A 22,394-nucleotide genomic window follows, 5' to 3' on the forward strand; every position below is an offset into this window, starting at 1 on the left:
AAATTAAAAAAAAACAAAAAAACAAAAAAACAACAACAGTGCATTTGTTGCAAAGATGTTACTTTTTCCCAGTGTTTGTTACATGGAGGCAAAGACAACATTTTAATTTTTAACACCTGAATTTAGATTGCATTTAAAACTACACTCCACCCCCAACTGAAGTGAGAGAAGGTTCAGGATGGTAAGCAAACATTTAATTAAATATTCTATATTACACTGAATTTAAAAAATTGCAAACTGTGTAACTGCTTTTGTCTTTAATAGGTTGTAAGTTTCCATTACCTCTTGGAACATTTAGGGTTTGAAAAACAAAAGCTTCCAACAAAACTGTTACCTGAGCATTAATCCTTACCTGCTCCCTGTTCCATTTCCACTAGGGAAGTCATGCACTTTGACAGGAAACTGTTCCATCTGACTGAGGCAATTGTTCATTTTATGGACTAACGCCAACAAAGGTGCATTTTCTAATGGCTCTAATCTTCCAAGGGGTTCTTCTCCTGGAAGCTGAAATATATTTCAGTCTTTTAGTCATGTGCTTAAATTAAGCCATCTTAAACAATTCACACCACAAGTCATTAAAAAAAAAAAAAAAAAACAAAAAAAAAAAAAAAAAACAAAACAAAACCAAAGAAAATTAAGATTCACTACTCTCAGTTAAAGTAGCAGCAGTACCAGGATGGCCTGATGACAAATTTATGTCATTAACAGATGACCTGTTTCAAAGAATGCACTTTTCTCTCCTGGTTTCTACTGAATAGCCCTAGAGACTTTAAACATTTACCCTTAACCTTAAGCTACAGTTATCTACTTCCCTCCCTTCCACTTTAAATTTCTTCCTTTAAAAACAGGACAATCTGGTTTGTTGCAGTACTTAGGACTAAGGGAGCAAGTGGCAAGATTACTATCTCAACTTCCTCTGTATCAACTTCTTACAAGGCAGAAACAATTTCCAAGTTGTTCAAAGATTCACACAATTGGCCCTTCTGGAATTTATTTTCACTGCTGTGTGGAATCTCCTGTATTTTAAACTTAAAAAGGGGAAGTTTGGGTTAGATATAAGGAAGAAATTCTTACTGCTGGGGTGATGCACTGGAACAGGTGGTCCAAAGAAGTGGTAAATGCTCTACCCTGGCAATGTCCAGGGCCAGGTTGTACACGGCCTTGGAGAACAGGGTGAGGCATCCCTGCCCATTGCAGAGGGGTTGGAACTAGATGATCTCAAGGTCTTTTCCAACCCTAACCACTGTATGATTCTGTGATTCTAATTAGAGGTTATTCTAGAGTTTATAACCTATAAAGACACAGGGCCATGTGAATATCATAGTGTTACACAGCTTAGGCATAAAAAAATCCTCCCATACTCCATCTTTAAGTCAAGGAAACTGCCAATCCTCTCAGATGGTCAGATAAGTACTATGTGAAAGAAAAACTATTAAGAATGACAAAATACAAATCAAGAAAACTTACTGGAGAAGAAAAAAATACATGAAGAAATCTTTTCAATCTGATATCCCTGCTGACAGCATCTTTCTCACATTTAGATGTCAAATAATGCAGCAGTTGTTTAACAAACCCACTATGCTGGATTTCAAATGAGGAGACGTCAGACTCCGAGACAATGCTACGGATTTCTACAAGGCACTCTGTTCCACCATCCACCTGGAAAGTATGAAGATAGTATTTTACCACCCAGGTATTAATGGCTATTTTTCCTCCTACTGTACAGAACAGCTTAAAAGGGAGGGATAAAAAGGGAAAATCTGGAGCGTACAGTAACTCAATACAAGCAATGACAAGGCAAATAATCAAGGATAAACAATTTCTCTACTCAGAAAGAGAAGTTACAGGCAACATCCTTATTTCCCCCCTTTTAAGAGAAATGCAAGGTCCCATTTCTGCCTCATGCAGCATAAAAATGAGCTCCAAACAGAGGGGTCATTTTTTTTAATAAAAAATAAATTAAAAAAAATAAATTTTAAAAGCCAAAACAAAACAGAAAACATACAACTCAAGATTGGCATGTATTTTACATGGCATCTGTGTGGGAGAAAGGAAGAGAAGTTTCATATTTTAACAACTGCTCAGATCAAAGCACAGAACGTAACTCAGCTGTTTAGCTATTTTAGATGTTACAGGTTTAGACCCCCTATCAAGTATTACAACTGTCTGAGAAGCAAGCCTCAAGTTCTTCAAATGCTAGTAGATTCTGTCCAATCTGTATTTCTTTTATTACAGCAAAATACTACTTCTCTCTTGCTCTCCCCCGTCCTCAAACTTACTACAAACTGTGTTCTTATTGTAAGTCCCTAATATTTAAAATGCTAACTGACATACTGCTAGGAATCAATAATACCCTTATTAATGCTAGTAAATTATCATGAGCTCTCGCTCACATTTGTCATTAGTGACCTGTGTCAGACTTTATATGCTAAAAAAAAGGCAAAAAACCCCAAACCCATAGCAAGCATCACTGTAATGTAGCATCATTTAAGATAATGGAAAAACTATGCTTAAAATATTGGCCATCTGTCCAAAATGGTCAGCACTTCTCTAGTTTCTTCCTAATATTTCTACTGCTTCCGTTCCCACCCCCATTGCAAGCAATTTGCCATTTCTAACCTGGAGGTTGAGTTGTTCGGTTGCAGTGCAAAGTCTCTGTAATACATTTAGTGCAGGATTGCTTCCATCCATATTTTCAGAACTAAAATAACGTTCTACAAATTTATGGGCTTGCTCCTTAATCCAGCCCTTAATTTTTTCTCTGTAAAGAAGCACAAAAAAGGCATTTGGCTACTTTTAGCATTTGAGTACTCCAATACTACAAGTAAACACAGCCAGAGTATCATCTTCGTCATGCTTAATAGCCATCAGACCCCTTCCCCTCTTGCTCCAACATACCCCCTCCAAAAAAAACCCTTCCCCTCTTCCTCCAACATAGTAAAAGTCCATATTCTCTACAGATTACTACTTGCACTGTTTTTCCCAATTCTCCATTTTTTCTCCATCACGCTACTTTACACCATTAAGAGGTTATTTTCTCTACCTTAATCTCTTGATTCTTCTTCCAGTTATTTTAACAGTGGTTAAACTCAAGCTTCTTTGATATATGCTACATAATCACCAGATACTTTACCATAAGAAAGTAGCTGCACCTCAAAGTCAACACCATATTTACAAGTATTTTGATGTTTTTTGTGTGTACCTGTTATTGGAAATGGTATCCTTGGAAGCAGCCCTTGCAAGACCGCTTACTCCTGCTGTTCGTGCTGGTTCAATATTATTACTGTTGGACTGTGTGCTTAATCTTCCCCATGTTTTAGGATTTAAGCTTGCCAAGAAAGAAGATTTAGGAGACTGAGTGGTTGTAGGGCTTTTAGCTGGAGGAGGCACAGACAAAATTAACAGAATTAACAACTGTATTACAGCTAGCACTTTTGACATGTTATAAGCTTCCTTTCATATATAAAAGTGATAAAGTAGCATATTTTAAGATTTATTTACCTTGATTGTCTACTTTATCATCATCTCTTGGAGGAGAGTATTTTGGTCTCCGGGGCCCTCGTTTTGGCAGTCTTTTTCTTTTTAGAACATCACTCAGTCGTCTGTCAAATTTAAAAATAAAGTAGCATGCTTCTATCCACCATATTCATATTCACAACCATCCATCTGTTTAAGATGCATCTGCCACCTATTTGCTCAAGAATTAGAGAAAGCTTCCATCCCGTAACAAGGAGGGCTCTAGGGAAGAACGAGCTCTGGGGGGGAGGGGCCTCAATTCTGTTTCAACTGGAAAGACAAAGTAACTATCTAGAAAACACAGGTTTTGCTTGCTGTCACCTCTCTACTACAAGGAGCCAAATACAGCAAGTGCCACTAAATAAAATGTTTCACATTATTTTCATACTTCTATTTGTATAACAATATGGTTATACATTTATTTTAACACACTTTAAAAAGAAATCCACAAATGTGTACTGAACAAACACCAAGAGACACTGGAGAGTTGACCTGTTTCCCCTGAAAAAAAAAATAAAGCCCAGAAAACAGTTTTTCAGTAATTTACAGTTTGTTCTTAGCAAGCCCTACACTTTCCAAGTTCGTCTATTTCAATTATGATTTGAAGTGAGCTTCCTTATTATACCAACACATTTCGACAAATATTCTACCTTTAAAATAAATGCAAACTGTGTAACTCTGAAGTAATTCATTACCACAAAAGATTTTAATTCTAAAAAGTGTTCAAAATGATTGTATTCCAATAACTTAAGGAGGGCTTCTTTTTTATCCTGTTTCCAGCAGAAAGGAACCATGCACCATAGCTGTCATTTCTCTGAAAGATTCACTACATGACAGTACAGCTGTTGCTGTTGGCATTCTCCAACCTATCCCAAACAGCAGATTGTTACATAGCATTACATCATAATTATCAGATCAGTACGTCTTTTTTTTTCCTTAACACTTCATATAAAATGAGTAATAACTGCCCACTGACAGCTTCAATACCACTCCATTTCAGCTCCTTAGAGGCAACTACCATAGCAAAATGCAAATGATACTGTTGCAGCCTCAATGAGACAAGACTTGTAAAAAAACGCAAAACACACTCAAAAACAAAAACACCCAAAAAACACCCCACACCAAACACCACCACCACCCCAAACAAAAACAAACAAACAAAAAAATCCAAACCACAAAACACCAGAACAACCATCCCAACAGACTGCCTTTCCACAACAAAAAGTGCACTTACCCTTGTGGGCTCAGATCCAAAGAATCCTCCCTGCTGTGTTGTAAGCTAGGAGAGCCCAAATCTGCAGCTGCATTACTGGCAGCAGTGGCTGTTCCAGTACTTATTGTTGTAGTGGTACTCAGTGTTCCTGATCCATTAGTGCATACTTTCGGTGGGCTTGTTAGCAAAGCCTCAGACTCTGCCAAGTTTTTCACTTGGTGCATCACCCCTTTGCAAAAGAAATGTTTGTTTTGTGGGTTAGTTGTGGGGGTTTTGGCTGGTTAGTTGCTTGGGGCTTGCTTGGTTAGGTTTTGGTATTTGTTTGGGGGTTTTTTGGGGGGGTTGGTTTTTGTTTTGGGGAGGAAGGTGTGCATCAGCAGGGACAAAGGTGTTTGGAAAGGCAGAAGTCAGTTACTCAAACCTCTGTTTTGACTATGGCAGCAGGGGCTCACCCCACCCATCAATACTAAGTTTTAAAAGCAGTTCAGTCGTTTATTAAAAAAGTTAACCCGCAAAGTTTCATTAAAAAAAACAAACCCACAAAACCAAAAACCTACAAACAACCCAAAAACCACAAATCTACCAAAACTAAAAACAAACACAAACATAAAAAAAACCCAAACCCAAACAAAAATCCCAAACCCACACATGACAGCGGCACAAACAGTAGCTAAAGAAACCCAAAAAACCGCAGTAGATTAGGGTAAACACTTTCTGCCAGAGATTTGTCCATTTTGTCCAGTACAACTACCCATGTAATTTCAGCTAGCCATATTCCACTCATTTAGGAAGCTTGTACAAACTTGCTTCAGATTCAGAAAAAACTCAAGCTTGCCTCCTTCAGAATCTTGGTCAGCTCCTCCCTAGTCATATAAGGATAGCTTGCATGTATTTGCCTTTATTACTGAAATACAATATTAATGTTTTACAGCTTGGGGGGGGGGGGGGAATAGAGCAGTAGATTAAGGATACAGATTCTACACACACATGCTTTTAAAATAGCAACAAAGTGGGAAGAGGGGAAAAAGACAAATTTACCTTCTCTTCTGAAGTAAACACTAAAAATGTCAGGTAACTTTTGCATTAAAATCTCTGCCATCTGCAGGGCTCCAACTACTATCTTAAGGTCTTGACTTGACAGCATGGAGGCAATATGACTAAAACAAACAATTTATTAGAATTAGATTGGTCTTTTCATTTTTTTGCCCTTTTTTTTTAAATCAAGTCTGTTATTCTTGCACACATAGTAATGGAAACTGAATATAAACACATTTCATCGCGCTTTTGTAAAAGCTATAAATAAAACTTCAAAAGTCCTCTTCCTGCCTAAATCACCTTTGCTAGGTTTTACATGTGACATAAAGGTGAGTTTACTTCCTGTAAAGTACATGGTGTTATGGAACTCAGTACTTAAATTAGTTTATTTTCTATCTGCATCCTTTTATCTAAATCCCCAATTTTACAGTTTAACATGTAGAAGAGGTTTCATGAACAGAACTTACCAGCTGAATGCCATGAGAGTCTGTTACTGTTCACATTCTATTACCTCAAAAGTCATCTCGCTCATAGAGAAGTTTATAGTCAAGTTTTAGAAATCAGGAAAACAGTCAATGGTAAAGTTAGACATTGCTAATACATACAACCATATGATTTAAGTTGCTAATAATTATGCCTCAAGTCAGAACCTACTGAAAAGTCTAAGATGCAAAATATTCCATAATAAAGAGCTGGCAGCCTCAGCTTTTGGAAAACACAGAAGAATTTAAAAGTATGATTTTCCTTGAAATAAAAACAAAAAAGTTCAAAAATAGTAAGCACAAGTTTGAGTTGTAAATTCAGAATTAGTTTCATTCTCAATGGTTAATGAACCAACCTTGAAACAGCATGGTTTTTCAGCACATCCTTCAGAAGTTCAGCATCAGCAAAATAAATTATCCTAAGAATTGCTCTAAGGCACTTGTGTCTAACAGCAGGTCCAGCTGAAGAACTATATACTTCATAAAGAACACCAAACAGTGTTTTGATAAAGGATTTTGCCAGTTCTGGGTCTTCTTTCATTAGCTGTGCTCGGGCATCATCCTTCTTCATTTCTGAATGTCCACCTGTAAGAAATTGTGCAACAAATCATTGTGTGGTTCTTTGCATCTCTGCTCTGAAGATTACTGTCTTTTGTTAAAGCCGAATTTGTTCAGCTCTTGACTTGAAAATATATAATTTAGGAATCAGAAGTCAAACTGATGGCAAGAATGCAGGTACAAATCATCCTCTTTCAAGGAGTCAATTTTTTTTCTTCAATCTTCTTGCATGTTTCTGTACAAAAGTAAGAAGTCCTCACACAGTCTTTGTGAAATAAAAGAACTGTATGTACTAAACTTTCAGAAAAATGCCAAAACCCAGCTCCCCCCACAATTTAATGCATTTTCAGTTCCCAGGAAAGGAGTTTACATCTTAAAAAGAATACATTTCAATAGTTGTTTTGTTGTAAAGATGTCTTCAACCGTGTAAATAAGAACAGTTTGATTTTCCACAGAAACCATAAGAAATACATGTGAAATAGTAGACTGCTGCATAACCCAGCATAAATTAACCATAGCTATACCCCAGGTGTCTCCAAAGCTGTACTTACTAGTGTTTGTATTGGCTAAAGGGTTTGGTTTTCGCTGAATGGCACGTGCTGTTCCAGTATCTTCATTTATTTGCTGCATAGAATTAAAATCAATAGTGTAGACACGCCCAAGTGTAGATAGGCTTATCTCATCCTCACCAACCTGATGAGCTGCCTAAAATTAAGGAAGAGTTTAAAGTTAAAAAAAAAAACCAACAAATAGGAACCTATATGAAAAGCGAAGAGAGGGGCAACATAGGAAAAACAATGTCTCACAAAAATACAAGAACAGTGATTAAGTTATTCAGGTTTTACTGAATGCTGAAATACTGCCATATTACAACAGGATGTTTGAAGAAACTTGTGTTTCTTACTCAGAAAGAACAAGCCTGATATTTTCAGAACCATAAAAAGTGTACTCCATTCCCTATACAACCACATGCATATTCTGAAAACGTTATCACGAAAGTGTGTGGAATTATTACCTCTATTATTCGACTATCAATCCTGTTATAGGGATGCCAGAGACCCCTGTCATCTCGCCACTGCCATATTGCACCATCTGTATTTTGTGCATTTCCTTTCTTCAGCATAGTATCAACAGCAAAGATGCCCTCTTTTGGCAGGCAAGGCATCAGTTCACTGCAAAGAACATTAAAACAGTATTTTACTAGAAGTATATAATAAGTCCACCTAAACTGAAACCTGTTTATCTACATTTCAGAAAACCTAGGGATTTTAACATACCAAAACCAGACCCAAAACCCAGGGCTGCATAACTTACCAGATAAGAGAAGTAAGCTCATAAAGTTCTTGAGGACTTCGTGGAACAAGGTCTATTTGTTCTTGACAACTCCCATTCGAGGCTCCACAAAGGAGGAAATGAAGCGTTTCTGCAATATCTATGGAAATTATTATTCATGAGATTGCCCATATCAGAATATAGGCTCCATTTTGTGCTGGACACTGTGAAGTCACAGTGAAGAGATAGACACTGCCCGAAGCAAACAAACAGTAGGACAAAAGCCATCTGTTTGAATGTTAAGAGGGGTGTTTGTTTTCAGGTCTGGGGTATGTGGGGTTTTGTTTTGTTGGTTGCTCTGGGCTTTGTTTGGTGTTGTGGGGGGTTTTGGGGGGGGTTCTGCTGTTGGTTTTTTTGGGGGGGGAAGGGGTTTGGTTTGTGGTTTGGTTTTTTTTGCTTTGTTGTTTGCTGGGGATTTGTTCAGTTGTTCGCTTTCCTTTAAGGGACATCTAAGAAGGAAATACCACTCAATATACAGGGCACTGAAGAAAACAGAGGAACTTATATGGCAGTTGAAGTGACAAGTCAAAATTTATGACTTTAAAAGAAGAAAATGAATGAGAACTAAGACAGCTACACAACAGTTACTTTTCTTAATGTTTTCTCTTAGAAAAAAGTTCTTTAAAGTCACATTTCGCCCACCTGGTAAAGACTACAAAAAGAATTATTCAACTTGTGTTGGAAGGAGAGTAAATTGTACAGCTAAGGCTGAAAGTTAAGCAAACACTCCACTGACAACAGCTAGAGACAAGAAAGGGGAGAAAAAACCCTTACAAATAAAAAAAAAAGAAAAATTCAATGAGATTAACTGATTTTTTTATCCCAGGGAGGCATAGTCAAAGTGAAGAATACTAAGAATACAACATTTGTCTAATCAAGTGTACAGGGTTTCATATTGGCTGTAGACATTAACTTAAATAGGTCCCCAAGAATATGAAAGAGTAAGAACTCACTTTGCTTCATAAGTTGGACTGCAAGTGTAGGGCAATTGGAGCACATTAAGGAAAACATGCGCACCACCATGATGAACATTCCTGAGCTCAGGATAGGAGGCGTCACTACCAAGAGTTGCTGGATATTTGTTAACAAGTCCTTGGAAGCAACCTGCTGGAGCAAATTCTTCAGGAGGGAACAGAAAATTGAAAACATTAGTATTTGAAAGGTAAGCCCTTAGGAGAAACTGAAGGAGGGAAGAAGGAAACAAAAATCCACACCCTTACCTCCTCATGCTGGAAGTTGTCCACTAGCCTTGCAAAACACAGACAAGTGCTTTCAACAGACTTTTTGTCCTATTATAAAAAATACATACATATATATGTTTGTTCAAATTAGAATGTTTGAATTTCCATCAGATTACTCTGTCATTTTGAGGCATTCATAAAATTTTTCCAAAAAGGTCAGCTGAATCCCATTTTACAGAATATTATGGCTCTGAATCTTAAATTCATTGACAGTCTAAACTGACCTGCCCGTGCTCTGCACAAACCCTGGAAACACCTCACACTTGCAATACAAATACCCTTAGGGACCTTTAGAGATGAATAAATGGATTTATAATATCATTTTTGGATTCTACGAGGAGGAAACAAAACAGAAGAGAACTACAAAGCCAAAGCAACAGGAAATAGAGATAAATGAATTATGGCTTAACTTCACAAACAAAGCAGGAGTAATATAACGAGCAGGAGTGAAGCAGAAGTGACAATAAGCATAATAAGCAGGAGTGAAGGCTAGTGTTCTACAGACTACATGAAGCCTTATTTTTATAAACATGAGGTGCAGCCAAGACAGCAAAAACAACTACACCAAGATAGCAAACATTCCTCTAAAAATAGTTCTAATTAAAAGTTCACTGAAACTATCAATAAAAGTCCCCCAGAACATAATAAAGCACTTTTACTGTAAGGGTGGCTGCATTCTGGAAGAGGGTACCTGGAAAGGTTAAGTCAACTGAAAGTGCTCCTGGGCACTCTGCTCTAGTTGACCATGCTTAAGCAGATAACTGAGAGATCCTTTCCAACCTCATTTATCCTTTTAAGAGCTAACTCAAGATTACATTTTTCCTGCCAGAAAAATTCTACTTCAAAATTTCTTGACATCTTACTTTTGTAGGCTGTAGCTTCTCTTCAGAGAGCAGGAGTCAGTACTTGTCGCTACTACTGTTGAGAATGGTGCTTCCTGTTTCCAAAGCACCATCTAAAGCCAACATTTGACTTCTGTGAAGATGCCTCAAAGACTCAAGTAGTCTCTCAGCAAACAGATGTTGGCAAAATTAAGAACAGCACAAGAATACATAAAAACATTACCTGGAATCTTCCATTTAGTTGGATTTGTAAAGGAACAAAATATTTTCTCCTTTTTCCCATTTTTAACAGGGATCTGTTAACCAAGGAGTATGTCCAAAGCTCTTTTGGTGCAACAGTCATTGTGAGTGCTCATTTATGAATGTAGCAGCACTGCAGGACAGGTAGATCTTAGGAGCCCCATGATTTAAGATTCATCACTTAGAACTGTTGTGCAAGAGTAGGAACTTCCTTTTTGTAAAAGCCATAAACTTTCCCAAAAAGTCATCTGAGTGAAGGGGAAGGGCGTGTGAAAGGATTGGAACTGAAGCTTTTATGAGTTTGAACAGGAAGGGAACCTTGTAATCCATTTGTTAAAGAAACAGAACAGTTAACACTACTGGATTTCCTCTTACAGGGCAACAAGGATAACAAATCCGTTATTATTCATGCCCTAAACTAATTTATCTCATTTTTCAAAATTTATAGGGACGTCATGAATCCTTACAGTACATTTACAAAACACAGAAGGTTCATATGAATGTTAGAATATCACAACTTGACAGCATAGAAACTCTAAAGACAATTACCACATTGCAAAGCAAAATGATACCCAGCAAAGAACTAGGTATTGGTAAGCAACTTTATACTACTTTCAGGTCAAAATCACAACTTTTCAGTTTATAATAGATTCTTACCTGATGGGTTAGCCTTTGTGTAAGCAGTGGCAAAGAGTCTGCCACAAAGTGAAACTCATCAGGTGTTATACTCTGGCAGCAGTTGGCAGCAATAGCTAGTGCATTCCTCTGTGCATTTATACTGAAGAATTCCAGATACAGCAAACAGTCTGCCAACCCACCCTATAATCAAACAAACAAACATTATTACTCTCAGTATTGCTAAAAAAATCACAGAAATTGTTTTCCTATTTCATCTTCACAGAAGATCAACAAGATGTAGATAGAGGTAAAAGTGCTTTCTTTTTTTACTTACTGCCTGCAGAATGGCTTTACTATGCCTGCGTGATAACATCTCCAAAGCTGTAAGCGCCTGCTCTGCCACATCAATGCACTGAATAACTTGCAGCTACAACAAAACAAGAAAGCTTGTAGATCAATTTCTACACCAGTATGTAAGAATAACAATCTTCATTAACACATGGACAATTAGCCTGTACTAAGACACATATGCTAATGCAGCTGCACTACTGGATGTAATCAAGCTAGCCAATGTAAAGCTAGATTAACAATATAGCTACTCAAAGAGTTACCAGTTTTTATAATTACACAGTATCTTTGTGATATCAGACAAAAGTTCTCAGAGAATCGGATTTGTTTACTCTTAACACCCTCACTGAAAAGCACTGTTTTTAAAAGCTTCTCATGCATTATGTATTATCTTGTAAGCTATGGAGACATTTTCCTAATGGTATATGCTAAAGCTAAAACAAAAGCTAAAATCCCCTCAGGTAAGTTTAACACTGTTTTGATTTCATTTTACCTTTTCCAAGAAGACAGGAATTGCATCTACCACTACAGCAGATGACCTGGGAAGTGCTTCCATCATGTACGTTAAGGCCCGACATGCATGGTTCATCTATTAAGCATACAGATATTTGGTTTAAAATACAGATGGTACTCTTTTGTATTAAAGAAAAAAATCTCTTAAATATTACAGATCACTTACAATGTCAAAGTTGTGCTCCATCTGCAATAATGTTATCTGTTAAAAAAAAAAATAAAAAGAATTTAGTTTTGTAAAAAGTACCTAAACATCTACATAAGAAGAGCACAAATCAGCATTGTAACTTTTGACTCAGGACTTGGGATTTTCAAAAGATCTAGTACCACTTCTTGAGCCAGAGTGAATTGAGAAGAATTTATAGGAGTATCAAAATTTAGCAACACATGCCCTCAAAAACCAGATAAGATACACATACAATTGAGAATACATAATAAATAATATTTAAGCAAGGTATTGAGTAAAATATATCCTCCAACAGAAATATGATAATTAATTTTTACCAAAGCTGGGACAACACTCTTGACTGGAAATCCTCCTAATGTTTCTTCATTTCCCATTACCAACAGCTGGCACATCTCAATCACTGCCTGGAGTTGCTGACTTTCATCAGTGGCTTGGAGACCTTGTAAAAGCTGTTGGGCTTTAGAACCTAGACAGCCAGAAAAAAAAAAAAAAAAAAAAAAGAGTAGGAAAGAAAATATTAGAAAACATAAGTGTTCAAGGGAATTGTTATACTTCTGCCAGAGTGGAAGACCAGAGACAGTTTGTTTTCCTCTGTACTTGTAGTTTCACTTCCTTTCCCTGTCATAAGAAGGGGGGATAGGAAAGGGAGGCAAAAATCTCACTCTTGGCTGTCTTTCCAGTGCAGACTGATCAGCACAAGGAGTCCACCACACTGCTCACCATAGCCATCTTGCCAACCTATAGCAGGTACCAGAACTCACACCACTCCACCTTCATTAAAGGAAAGGACTTCTCAACACACCCCCTGGATATTAAAGCACATGCAGTATCCGTGAGACCCCATCCTCCTCTTGGCAGGCAGTGTAACAGGCCGCCTTCGGCTCTCCTGAGAAGCCAGACTTGAACTAGAAGGTACAAATCCACCTGCATAATGCAGGTGTGGTGGAACAAGACTAAGGACCCATGTTTTCTCACTGACTTGCCTGGAGTCAGTTATTTGTCTGAAACTTAAAAGACGCTTTTGAAACTACGAACAAGATACCTTAGAACTGACATCTGCTAGAAGTTTACGCTAAATTAAACATTTGTTTAAAGTAGCAAAAAACCCAAGGTTACTGGACAGATCTTTTGTTAAGCAGCCCATCATGCAAAAGAAAAACCTAAGGGAGGGGTGAAAAGACAAGAATCCTCCCTTCCCCACCTAGAAAGGAACATTAAGATGCTCCCCCCTCCCAAAACAAAAAAAAAAAAGGAAAGAAATATAGCTAATGCAAATTCCTCTTCCTTATAGGAAGACAAGCAAATTAATACTGTTGACCAGAGGTCTAGCACTAACATAACATACACATGTCCAACACGTAAAATACGTTAAACTATGAAGCTAATACAAATATTAGCATTTACTAGTGTCTGAATTCTACTAGTCTGGAAGTGGAAAGAATTAAGTCAAATTAGACAAACTTTGCTTACTAGCTCCACTTCCAATTGTCCTGTGGAAGAGCTGCGACATCCGAGGACCAAGAGGGCCAAACAGGTGAGGAGGAAGACCCCTAGCCTCTAATAGAGCTAAAAGCAAACAGAGGATAACAGCCATTGTCAAAGCTTCTATGTATATTTTTAAAAGCTTAAATTCCATGATGTTATAATTTAAGACTACCAGAATTTTGATACTTTAAGAGTTAGAATTAGATGACTGCAGCTATGTCGATTTCTTAAAAACGTCAAATAGATGACCTTTAGGGAACAAATGACTTTTGTATGCATCAGAGCATGAAGGCCCTTTAAGAAGTCACCCACTTGAGTTTCCAGTCATACATATAACACAACAAACCTGGTCTATTAGATCATTATAAGTCTAGATCTAAGTCTAGCAAGTACACCAGACTAATTTCAAATCTGAGCTACACAAACAGGTTAAGCATCTAGCCACATTTTCAGGACCTGAATGGCACTGTAAGTCTGGAAAAAAGTGACACTGAAAAAACCCTTTACTTGCTGATAAGCAGAAGAGGGGAAAAACTCTGCTAGATATTAGGGTTTTCTGCTTTTGTTCTTGGACACTTTCCAGTAGTGTTGCTTAGAGGTAGACTAGACTGAGTGATTCTGATTTTTAATGTAGCAACCATGACTACTGCTGATCAATACAATAATGAGCAATGGTATAAAACAATTTAGATCAGTATTCCCAATGCATACCTATGCTTACTGAGGATTACAAGCAAGTGAACTAGTAGTGACACAGCACTCATTTCTCCTTAAGTGCCCAGATTAACTGAAACCTGTCATTTGCAAGACAAATCCTGACTTCAGAACTCCTTGCAAGGTAGTGGCAAAATCATTTAAAACAGTTGCAAACTGGACATGCAAACTGAATTTATACCTGTCTCTACTCTCAGGTTTTGAGACACCTCAATCCTTTAGCTCAAGCACAAAAGCAAGCGTTTTAAGAACATTTATATTTTGTCTGGTCAAAGCTTACAGCAACATGGGTATCAATGACAAGCACAAAAAAATGTTATCCAGAAGCAGGCAGAGTTAACAGTAGGCCTAACCTGGACTGTCAACTTAAAACGTTCTTGCAAAGACTTATTTTCATGTTTGAGCTCACACACTTAATAGGACTGAGTTCAGTTCTCTCCCCCACCTCCTCTTGAAAAGTCATAAATAGTGTAATACACCATGTAAGTGAAGGACACTTTGCTACCCCCTCCAGACATCATTTCCAAATTCTTGTATCTTCAGAAAATTAAGGCTTGTAAGCCCATACTTCAGAACTACCATAAGCAAAGCAACGTTCACGGACGAAGAAACAAAATACAGCCCTTTCATTACATATAATACAGAAATTTCCTCACTACATATACTACAGATTTTTGGGTACGTATCGCTATTTATAGGCTGCAAAGAAAATAAACAAAAGAATAGTAAATTAGCAACTTTTATACCTTGTAGTCTTCCCATCTCAGAATCATCTGACTCACTTTCTCCAGAGGTTGTCATACCTACAGCTCCAGCAACAGAACTAGAAGCTAAAGAAAGAAAAAGATTAATCCAAGTTACATTGCCTTTAAAGCTACAAAATCCGTATCAATTCCACCATCAGACGAGCGCTCTGCATTTAATACGGCCACCATCATACTTCTGTACAATTGTCACTTTAATAGATCAGTCCACAGGTCTTATACTTCCCAAAGGCTGAAGAGAGAGGTTATATCAACACAAGAAAATGGAAAAAAGAAAAGTACAGCTAGATCAGCAAATTGTCTTTCAAAGACATTTACATGTATCCTTAGTAAATCTACACTTTTCTTACTTGAGTGCAATGTTCCACTTAGTTTACAGTAATTCTAAGGGTTTGTACTGCTGTAGCTAGCTTTAAGCAAGAGCACATTTGAGATATTCTACAGTCCAGCATAACTGCTGGAAAGTAACTTCGAACTAGCTACTGATTAGGACCAGATGATAAAATTAAGTACCACGCAATCGGACCATGTAAGTAATAATATTTAACTTGGTTACAAATTTCTCCAGTACAGACACGCCTGCAATTTCAGCAGAAAACTTGCAGAAAATTTATGAGTGTAAATGAAGAGCTTTTACAGGTAAATGCATGCTTTCTGTATTCTGAGCAGTTTAGTGTCTCTTCAGTTGGCAGTACAGTGATTTATTTAGCACCAGTTGAAGTTACTTTTAAGAAAAACCAACTTTAGATGCTGAAAACTAAAGTGTAGTTTATCAGATGTAGTCTGAAGATAACAAAAAAACCGTAACTGAAACATGTGCCAGATATCCAAGAAAACAGATTCAAAATAAAGGCCCCTCTCAAAAACCTTCAAGAATTATTTACCAGCTGTACCAGCTGAAAGAATTTCTATCCACAATTTAATCCATTTAGCTATTTTTTAAAGTGATAAAAAGTTTCTATCAGCATCTGGACTAGAAGTGCTTCAGTTGGAATTTCTTCTTACCTGCAGCACCCTGGGGAGCCTCATCTGTACGTGCAGCTGAAGAGTTAACTCCATCCTGGTTGTTGTCAGGATCAGCCATCTTCTCCTGTCGGCGAGCTTCAGCTGCTCCTCTTTTGCCCAGGCCAGAGCCTCGCCGACTAAAGATTCAAAAAAAAAAAACAAATTTTCAGACCTTATTAAGTAAGACAAGAGATGTATTAATGTGAGACTACTCAGAACCACGTAACATTTATGTAGACCACTACCACAAAGCTGCACAAAACATCAGGTTTACATATGAATCAGTCTTCACAAAATTATCCATCTTTTCTTTACCCTCACTGCCCTGCTCCATGGTGTTGATTTGTTTATATCCATTACAGCTAGGACCTTACATTATACCCTTCAAGACAAGGCAGTCTACTAGAATATAACTGTAAAAATGAGCAAGGATTAAAATGATGGCTAATTACAAATCACATACACATTTAGGTCTGATGACAGAGTGACTACCTTTAAAGGAAGTTCTGAACTATTGAAAGCACGAAGAACTGTGCTGATAAACCTGGTTTTCAGCGCCAGAAAAAGTTTGAGGGAGCAAGCCCTTTTAAATTTATGTTTTTTTTAAACACTACTGTCATCATCACTACAAATATATACGCCTACAAAGTAGACAGTCAAATTCAAATGAACACTTGACAACAGAATCAGACTTCGGAGCCTTTTTTTATGTCATGGAAAAGGAAAAAGTTGTGCAGAGATTACCAAATGCAGTTTAGGCTTAAGAAAAAAAAGCTTGTTAAGGCTTCATGAGTCTAGCTTCACAATATATGCAACAAGAATTTTTTGCATCAGAGGACACATTTACTTTCCCCTCCAATTTCATCTACCAGCTGTTTAAAATTATTAATTCAGAGCTAATTTTCCCCTGCATCAGAAAGTATTTTTAGTACTTAAGACATTTGTAGTGTTGCTCAGATACAATTGCTGACAAGCTTAGTCAGCTTAACTATGTACACTATTGAAACAGACTCCTGCACGGTACTATGAAATCTTTGATTTTTCAGAATAGTCATGTATTTTATTATCCATGATGGACAGTATTTGGGCACTCCATGTTTACTGTCTTTTTAAAAACACCTCCCTAAGAAAGGATTACTTAAATCTGTGGTACTGTCTCTGGATGTTTCCTAGCCTCCACCCTACCAACTGAGGTGATGGCTCTCCATGACACTGCTGTACAGAGTAACCCAGAAGGCCTGAAAAAGCTACAGCTACTTCTACAATAGCAAAGAGACAGACAGGCCTGTTTTCATGCCTGAAACTGACATTAATATCAACCCACTGCAGACATCACATTTCATTATCTAAAGTTTTACCTGGTGCTAGCACAGGAGCCCGTGGTCTTTTGCCGTGTGCTCCGCCGCAAACTGGGGAGCTCAGCAGGTGGTGATTCACTGCGCTTCTTTGTAGATTTTCTCAGACCTATGTAATATGTAAAAGAATTGAGAGTAAATCAGTCTTTCAATACACAGCAGTTCTACAAAGAAATGAAACTTCTGTGTACAGGAAACTTTAATGCAGAAGAACAGCTTCTACATAAGAAGCACAATATGCCCATCAGCTTTTAGTTGCCTTACACCAAGCTGCTCTACCAGTAAAAGAAAGGTTCAGATATTTATTTTTACTCCTTAAGTAATATTAGACATACTGAACTCAAACTGGTTACCTAGACACCTTTTCCTAACCTACACATTATAGTTACAGAAGAGCTTCTAAGTTTCTCATGATACACAGTTTTCACATTATGAAACACAAGTTTATTATTCCCACACGTCAATTGTCAAAACGCTTAAAATAATATGCATTACTTTTATCTACAGAAAGGATTAAAAAAAAAAAATACACTGCAGGAGAAGGCAGCTGTGGTTGCGTCTGTTTTCCCCCACCACAAAGTAAGTCTGTGCACATAAACTCACCACTAGCTGAATCATATTATCTTAAGTCAGTTTTATTCAAATTAGTATGGCTTTACTATAACTGCCTTAACCCAAAACCATGCTCCCCTCCAGGACTCAAGCACTGCCAGTGCTGAGATCTGTCACGTGTAGTATTTGCATTATTCTTTCACCTACATCCCTTCAGCCCCTATCACTGTCATAAGGTCTTCCTTGATGCAAATAATCAAGCATATCTTCACAGCTTTGGAAAAGGAGTTCTCAAGTTTTTTATTTTGGAAGTATTTGCATTGTTGAAGACTGACTTAACTGTTATTAATTTACTCTAGGTTATGAAGCCATTTTTCTGATTACATCCTACTGCAGAACCAGGTAAACCTTAAACACAATAAACCTACACAGTACATTTTCAGATGATGAACAAGATTACTATCAGGCTGAAATATCCTGTAACATCTTCTGAACTAGAAAGTTGATAATCAAAGTGTCAAAAAAATTAAAATCCTTGAGGCTCAGCTTGACATTTTAGTCATGTCTCCCCACCCCACATCTGCAGTAAATAAATAAAGTGAGAACCCCATAGCATTCAATTTACGCATACTATTACTAGAACAGATGTAATGCATTTCAAGAAGATGAGAAAGTTGCGTCACTGCTCCCTCTTCTGACAACAATTCAGAAATAAAACCTATTTAAATGGGAAATGGTTTTGAGGACAGTACATATCAAACTGGCTCCTGTCTATCTCCTTAATCCTAAAGCATTCCAGGAATGCTGAGTTGTGATACCAACGGATGATATGGTAACTATGCAGCTTCTGACTGGATATTTAACAGAAAAAAGGGAAAGCGATCTGAAAAGCCATTACTGACTGTCCTGGGTTCAGCAGTAGCAGTCATTTTTTCTCCTTCTTGGTAGCTGGTGCAGCATGGTGTTTTTGACTTTCGGCCTGGGAACAGAGCTGATAACACTGATGTTTTTAGTTATTGTCAAATGTCTGGTCTGGCCAAGGAGTTCCTGAGCCTTATGCTCTGCCAGGGAGGAGGGGAAGCTGGGAGGAAGCAGAGACAGGACACCTGACCCAAACTGACCAAAGAGGTATTCCATACCACAGCGCATCACACCCAGGACGTAACAGAGATTTACCCGGAAGGGCTAGGGACTGCAGGGCTGGACTAGGTATCGGTCGGTGCTCGGTCGGGCTCACAGGGCTTGAGTTATAGGTCAGCTGGTCCTGAGGTGTTGTATTCTCTTCCCTTGTTATTTCCTTTATCATAATTATTATTGGTGGTAGCAGCAGTGGTTTGTGTTATACCTTAGTTACTGAATTGTTCTTATCTCAACCCATGGGAGTTATATTCTTTTGATTCTCCTCTCTGTCCCTCCGGGAGCAGGAAGCAGTGGGGGGGGGGGGGGGAAGGGAAAAAAGAGGGGAGGGGGAATAGAAACTGTGTGGCTGACTGGCTTTAAACCACGACACTGACCTAGCCATTAGTCTGTCCTTTCAAACACAATACTGTACTTGACCCAGTAACACAATGCTGCACGCAGCTAAGCTCCATGCAGGTAAAGGTTAATCTGATATTCATGCATTTACTACACACCTGGCTTACTAACTCAAGAAATTTGGCAACCTTAAGAAAACATGGTTCTGTACTTAATAGCCACCAAGCAATGAAGCAAAGCAGACCAACCAGTCGAATTTTCAGATGGTCTGTCCATATGGAAGAAAATACATAACTTTTTCAAATAATCAAAAAAACAGCAGCATTTTTACTACATATGTTTTCAAACCAAAAAATTCAAGTTGAAGTTTCTACAACATATGACCCCAACCCTATTTACATACAGTAAGATACTTGCGGGGGGGCGGGGGGGGGAGGGAAGGAGTGCGTCATAAAGTATATACAAAACAAGTCTGAAACAGCTGCAGCAGTATTTCATGCCATAAGCCTTCGAAGTACAACAAGATACAACAGAACACCCCTCTTAGCTGGTTGTATTCCACACGAGAAAGCACATGCTTTAACTCGCACTGGGTACAGCAGCACTGTTTCACTCCACCGGTAACATGTTACCACTCTGAGTTCACGTTACATACATGGAAAAAGTAAGCTACCCAAAACCTGTAACAGCATGGTGAAATTCTAAGTGAGATGCACTTTAGCTTGACATTTAGAATAATAAGTTTATCACCCTACTGTAGTAGAGTTCACTGGAAAAATACACAAACGTTTTAATTCTTTATGTCAGCACACACCTTACTACTTTGAATCTGTGAGTACTCATTTTCAAGTAGTTAGACATAAATATTAAATAACTCCATATCAGCTTAGTGATAGTGTATCAATGAGACACCACACAACCACTCAAATGAAGTAAGACTGCCTTAACTTGTATCAAAATCAGATTTCTCTTAAGGGCAAAGGTTTCACAAAACAGCAGAGCTTACTGTTGTTTAACAGTATGATACACTCACTCATGACTTACTGACCCCAAACCAATCCTAAAATGCACAAAGTGCACACCTGATACACACTTTCCTGTTCCATAAATATTCTGTCAGTTTGGTGAGCTGAGCTTGCTTAACACAGGTCAGATGAGAACAGATACCATGAACCAGTAAGGCAATGAAGCTGTGAAATGGGCTGTCCTTTTCTTTAAATCATCAAGTTAGCCGAGCCATCTCTTCAAACTGAACTCACAGAATTATGGAATGGTTTGGGCTGAAAAGGACATCATCCAGTTCCAACCCCCCTGCCACAGGCAGGGACACTTTCCACTAGACCAAGCTGCTCAAAGCCCCATTCAACCTGGCCTTGAACACTCCCAGGGATGGGGCAGCCACAGCTTCTTTGGGTAACCTCTGCCAGTGCCTCACCACTCTCAAGGTAAAGAATTACCTCAGTAAGAAGGTTTTAGAGAATTTAGAGATGCCCATTTACACCTTGGTGGACAAACTGCATAATACATCACAGCTTGAGCACCAAGAAAAGTCGATCTCATTTTCTCATGCTGCTCAGAAGAACGTTCTGCTTGTCAGATCTTTTTGCACATTTCTCTTTTCCCAAGTCTTCACTTCTCTACCTCTGCATATGCCCTAACATCATCCTATTTGCATGCTAAGCACTCACATTAATGACTCAGATGGAAAACAGACCCAAACAGGCTAAACCTGAAACAGTGCAACCTAACAAAAATCCAACAACAACAAAAAGTCTTAAAAACATATTCATACTTAAGTGTGTTTACTGGTCAGCTTCTTTCTTTAAAGGCATTTTTTGCCTGTGTGAGAAGACCAAGTTCTGAATGCAGTCATACTGCATTCACTTACTTCAAGTATTACCCAAGCCAAAACAAAGTTGATCAAACTGTTACAAGTCCATAACCTGGAAAGCCCTTTATTTGCAGTTCAAAAAGATAATCAGTAGAGATGAACTTGCTAGGACTGGAAGGTTAGACTACAGATAGTCAGCACTGTGCCACTCTCCTCCTCATGCAATAAAGATGGTGAAAATAGCTGCAGCAGGGGAAGGCAAGACAGTTTCCTGTTATTTTAATGCTCCACTATTCCCCTCCCTCAGTACCAGCCCAGACATCCCCAGCTCTTGATTATAGCCCTACAGAGCCCATCACTGCAATTAAACCAAGTATCTCCAAGCTAGTAATCTATTTCCTCCACCCTAAGTCCACAATTCTAAGGCTCAAACTACCATCACGCAGACAGTACTCTTGCCCACAGTCCCAAATAGACTAATTTAGAGCTATTTTCAGATTCTTTTCTCCCTCACCTCTGCCAAATCCCTTTAAGCCAGAAGTTACACACCATTCCTGCTCTGTGTTCACCTTCATGTGGCATTTCTGTGTATCCCAATAACCTTTCCTGTCCCCCCCAGATCTTGAAGTGTTAGGTAGAGGCTTCTCAGTCAGAAGCAGCTACCCTAAGCTACACTGCTCTCAGCACTGTCTCAGCCATCACTGTCAGCTTCTTTCCACTTAAGGGCCACAAGAAACTACACAAAGGGCAGCAGAGATTTCCCTAATCAAGGTTGGGGTTTTATTGTTACATAATCAGTAAGATGACCTGATTTGCAATATTTTAAAAGCCCCTACAAAATACAGGGCTTGAAAGGGATAAAAAAAATAGTGACATCAAGAGAGCAAAACAAGAAACTTGTTTCCTCCCCATCCCTGTCAAGAAATACTCAGCTACAAAAACAACAAAAAAAAAAACAAACAAACAAAGAAAAAAAACGACAACTTTGGTCTAGTCTGTTTTTATTCTTCCAACAAATTCTATAACTGGTTTTCAGTGATGTCACTGCTCAGACTGCTGTGTAGCTGAGGACTCCCAAGAGTCACCT

General features: G+C 38.2%; 1 protein-coding gene across 13 annotated transcripts in view; it reads right to left on the reverse strand.

Annotated features, from left to right (window-relative positions):
• The window catches only part of TRIP12 (thyroid hormone receptor interactor 12), an 81,542-nt gene that overhangs the window by 16,536 nt on the left and 42,612 nt on the right, over positions 1-22,394 (reverse strand). For 12 of the 13 annotated variants that reach the window (XM_061365237.1, XM_061365235.1, XM_061365228.1 and 9 more), the window contains 22 exons: positions 17,452-17,557; positions 16,094-16,230; positions 15,071-15,154; positions 13,596-13,691; positions 12,443-12,591; positions 12,105-12,140; positions 11,919-12,014; positions 11,412-11,504; positions 11,117-11,278; positions 9,357-9,425; positions 9,090-9,255; positions 8,119-8,236; positions 7,820-7,976; positions 7,356-7,509; positions 6,603-6,831; positions 5,768-5,886; positions 4,751-4,958; positions 3,502-3,602; positions 3,203-3,377; positions 2,620-2,761; positions 1,468-1,659; positions 353-504 (listed from right to left, as the gene is read on the reverse strand). In XM_061365237.1, coding sequence (XP_061221221.1) covers positions 353-504; positions 1,468-1,659; positions 2,620-2,761; positions 3,203-3,377; positions 3,502-3,602; positions 4,751-4,958; positions 5,768-5,886; positions 6,603-6,831; positions 7,356-7,509; positions 7,820-7,976; positions 8,119-8,236; positions 9,090-9,255; positions 9,357-9,425; positions 11,117-11,278; positions 11,412-11,504; positions 11,919-12,014; positions 12,105-12,140; positions 12,443-12,591; positions 13,596-13,691; positions 15,071-15,154; positions 16,094-16,230; positions 17,452-17,557 — 2,941 coding nt within the window. The remainder of the gene's footprint in view (positions 1-352; positions 505-1,467; positions 1,660-2,619; positions 2,762-3,202; positions 3,378-3,501; positions 3,603-4,750; positions 4,959-5,767; positions 5,887-6,602; positions 6,832-7,355; positions 7,510-7,819; positions 7,977-8,118; positions 8,237-9,089; positions 9,256-9,356; positions 9,426-11,116; positions 11,279-11,411; positions 11,505-11,918; positions 12,015-12,104; positions 12,141-12,442; positions 12,592-13,595; positions 13,692-15,070; positions 15,155-16,093; positions 16,231-17,451; positions 17,558-22,394) is intronic. The other variant, XM_061365236.1, reaches the window with a different exon arrangement.

This window comes from Neopsephotus bourkii, unplaced genomic scaffold (assembly GCF_033783945.1).
Source record: "Neopsephotus bourkii isolate Nb327-2 ecotype Australia unplaced genomic scaffold, CSIRO-AGI_Nbou_v1 NB_1279, whole genome shotgun sequence".
Taxonomy (NCBI): domain Eukaryota; kingdom Metazoa; phylum Chordata; class Aves; order Psittaciformes; family Psittacidae; genus Neopsephotus; species Neopsephotus bourkii.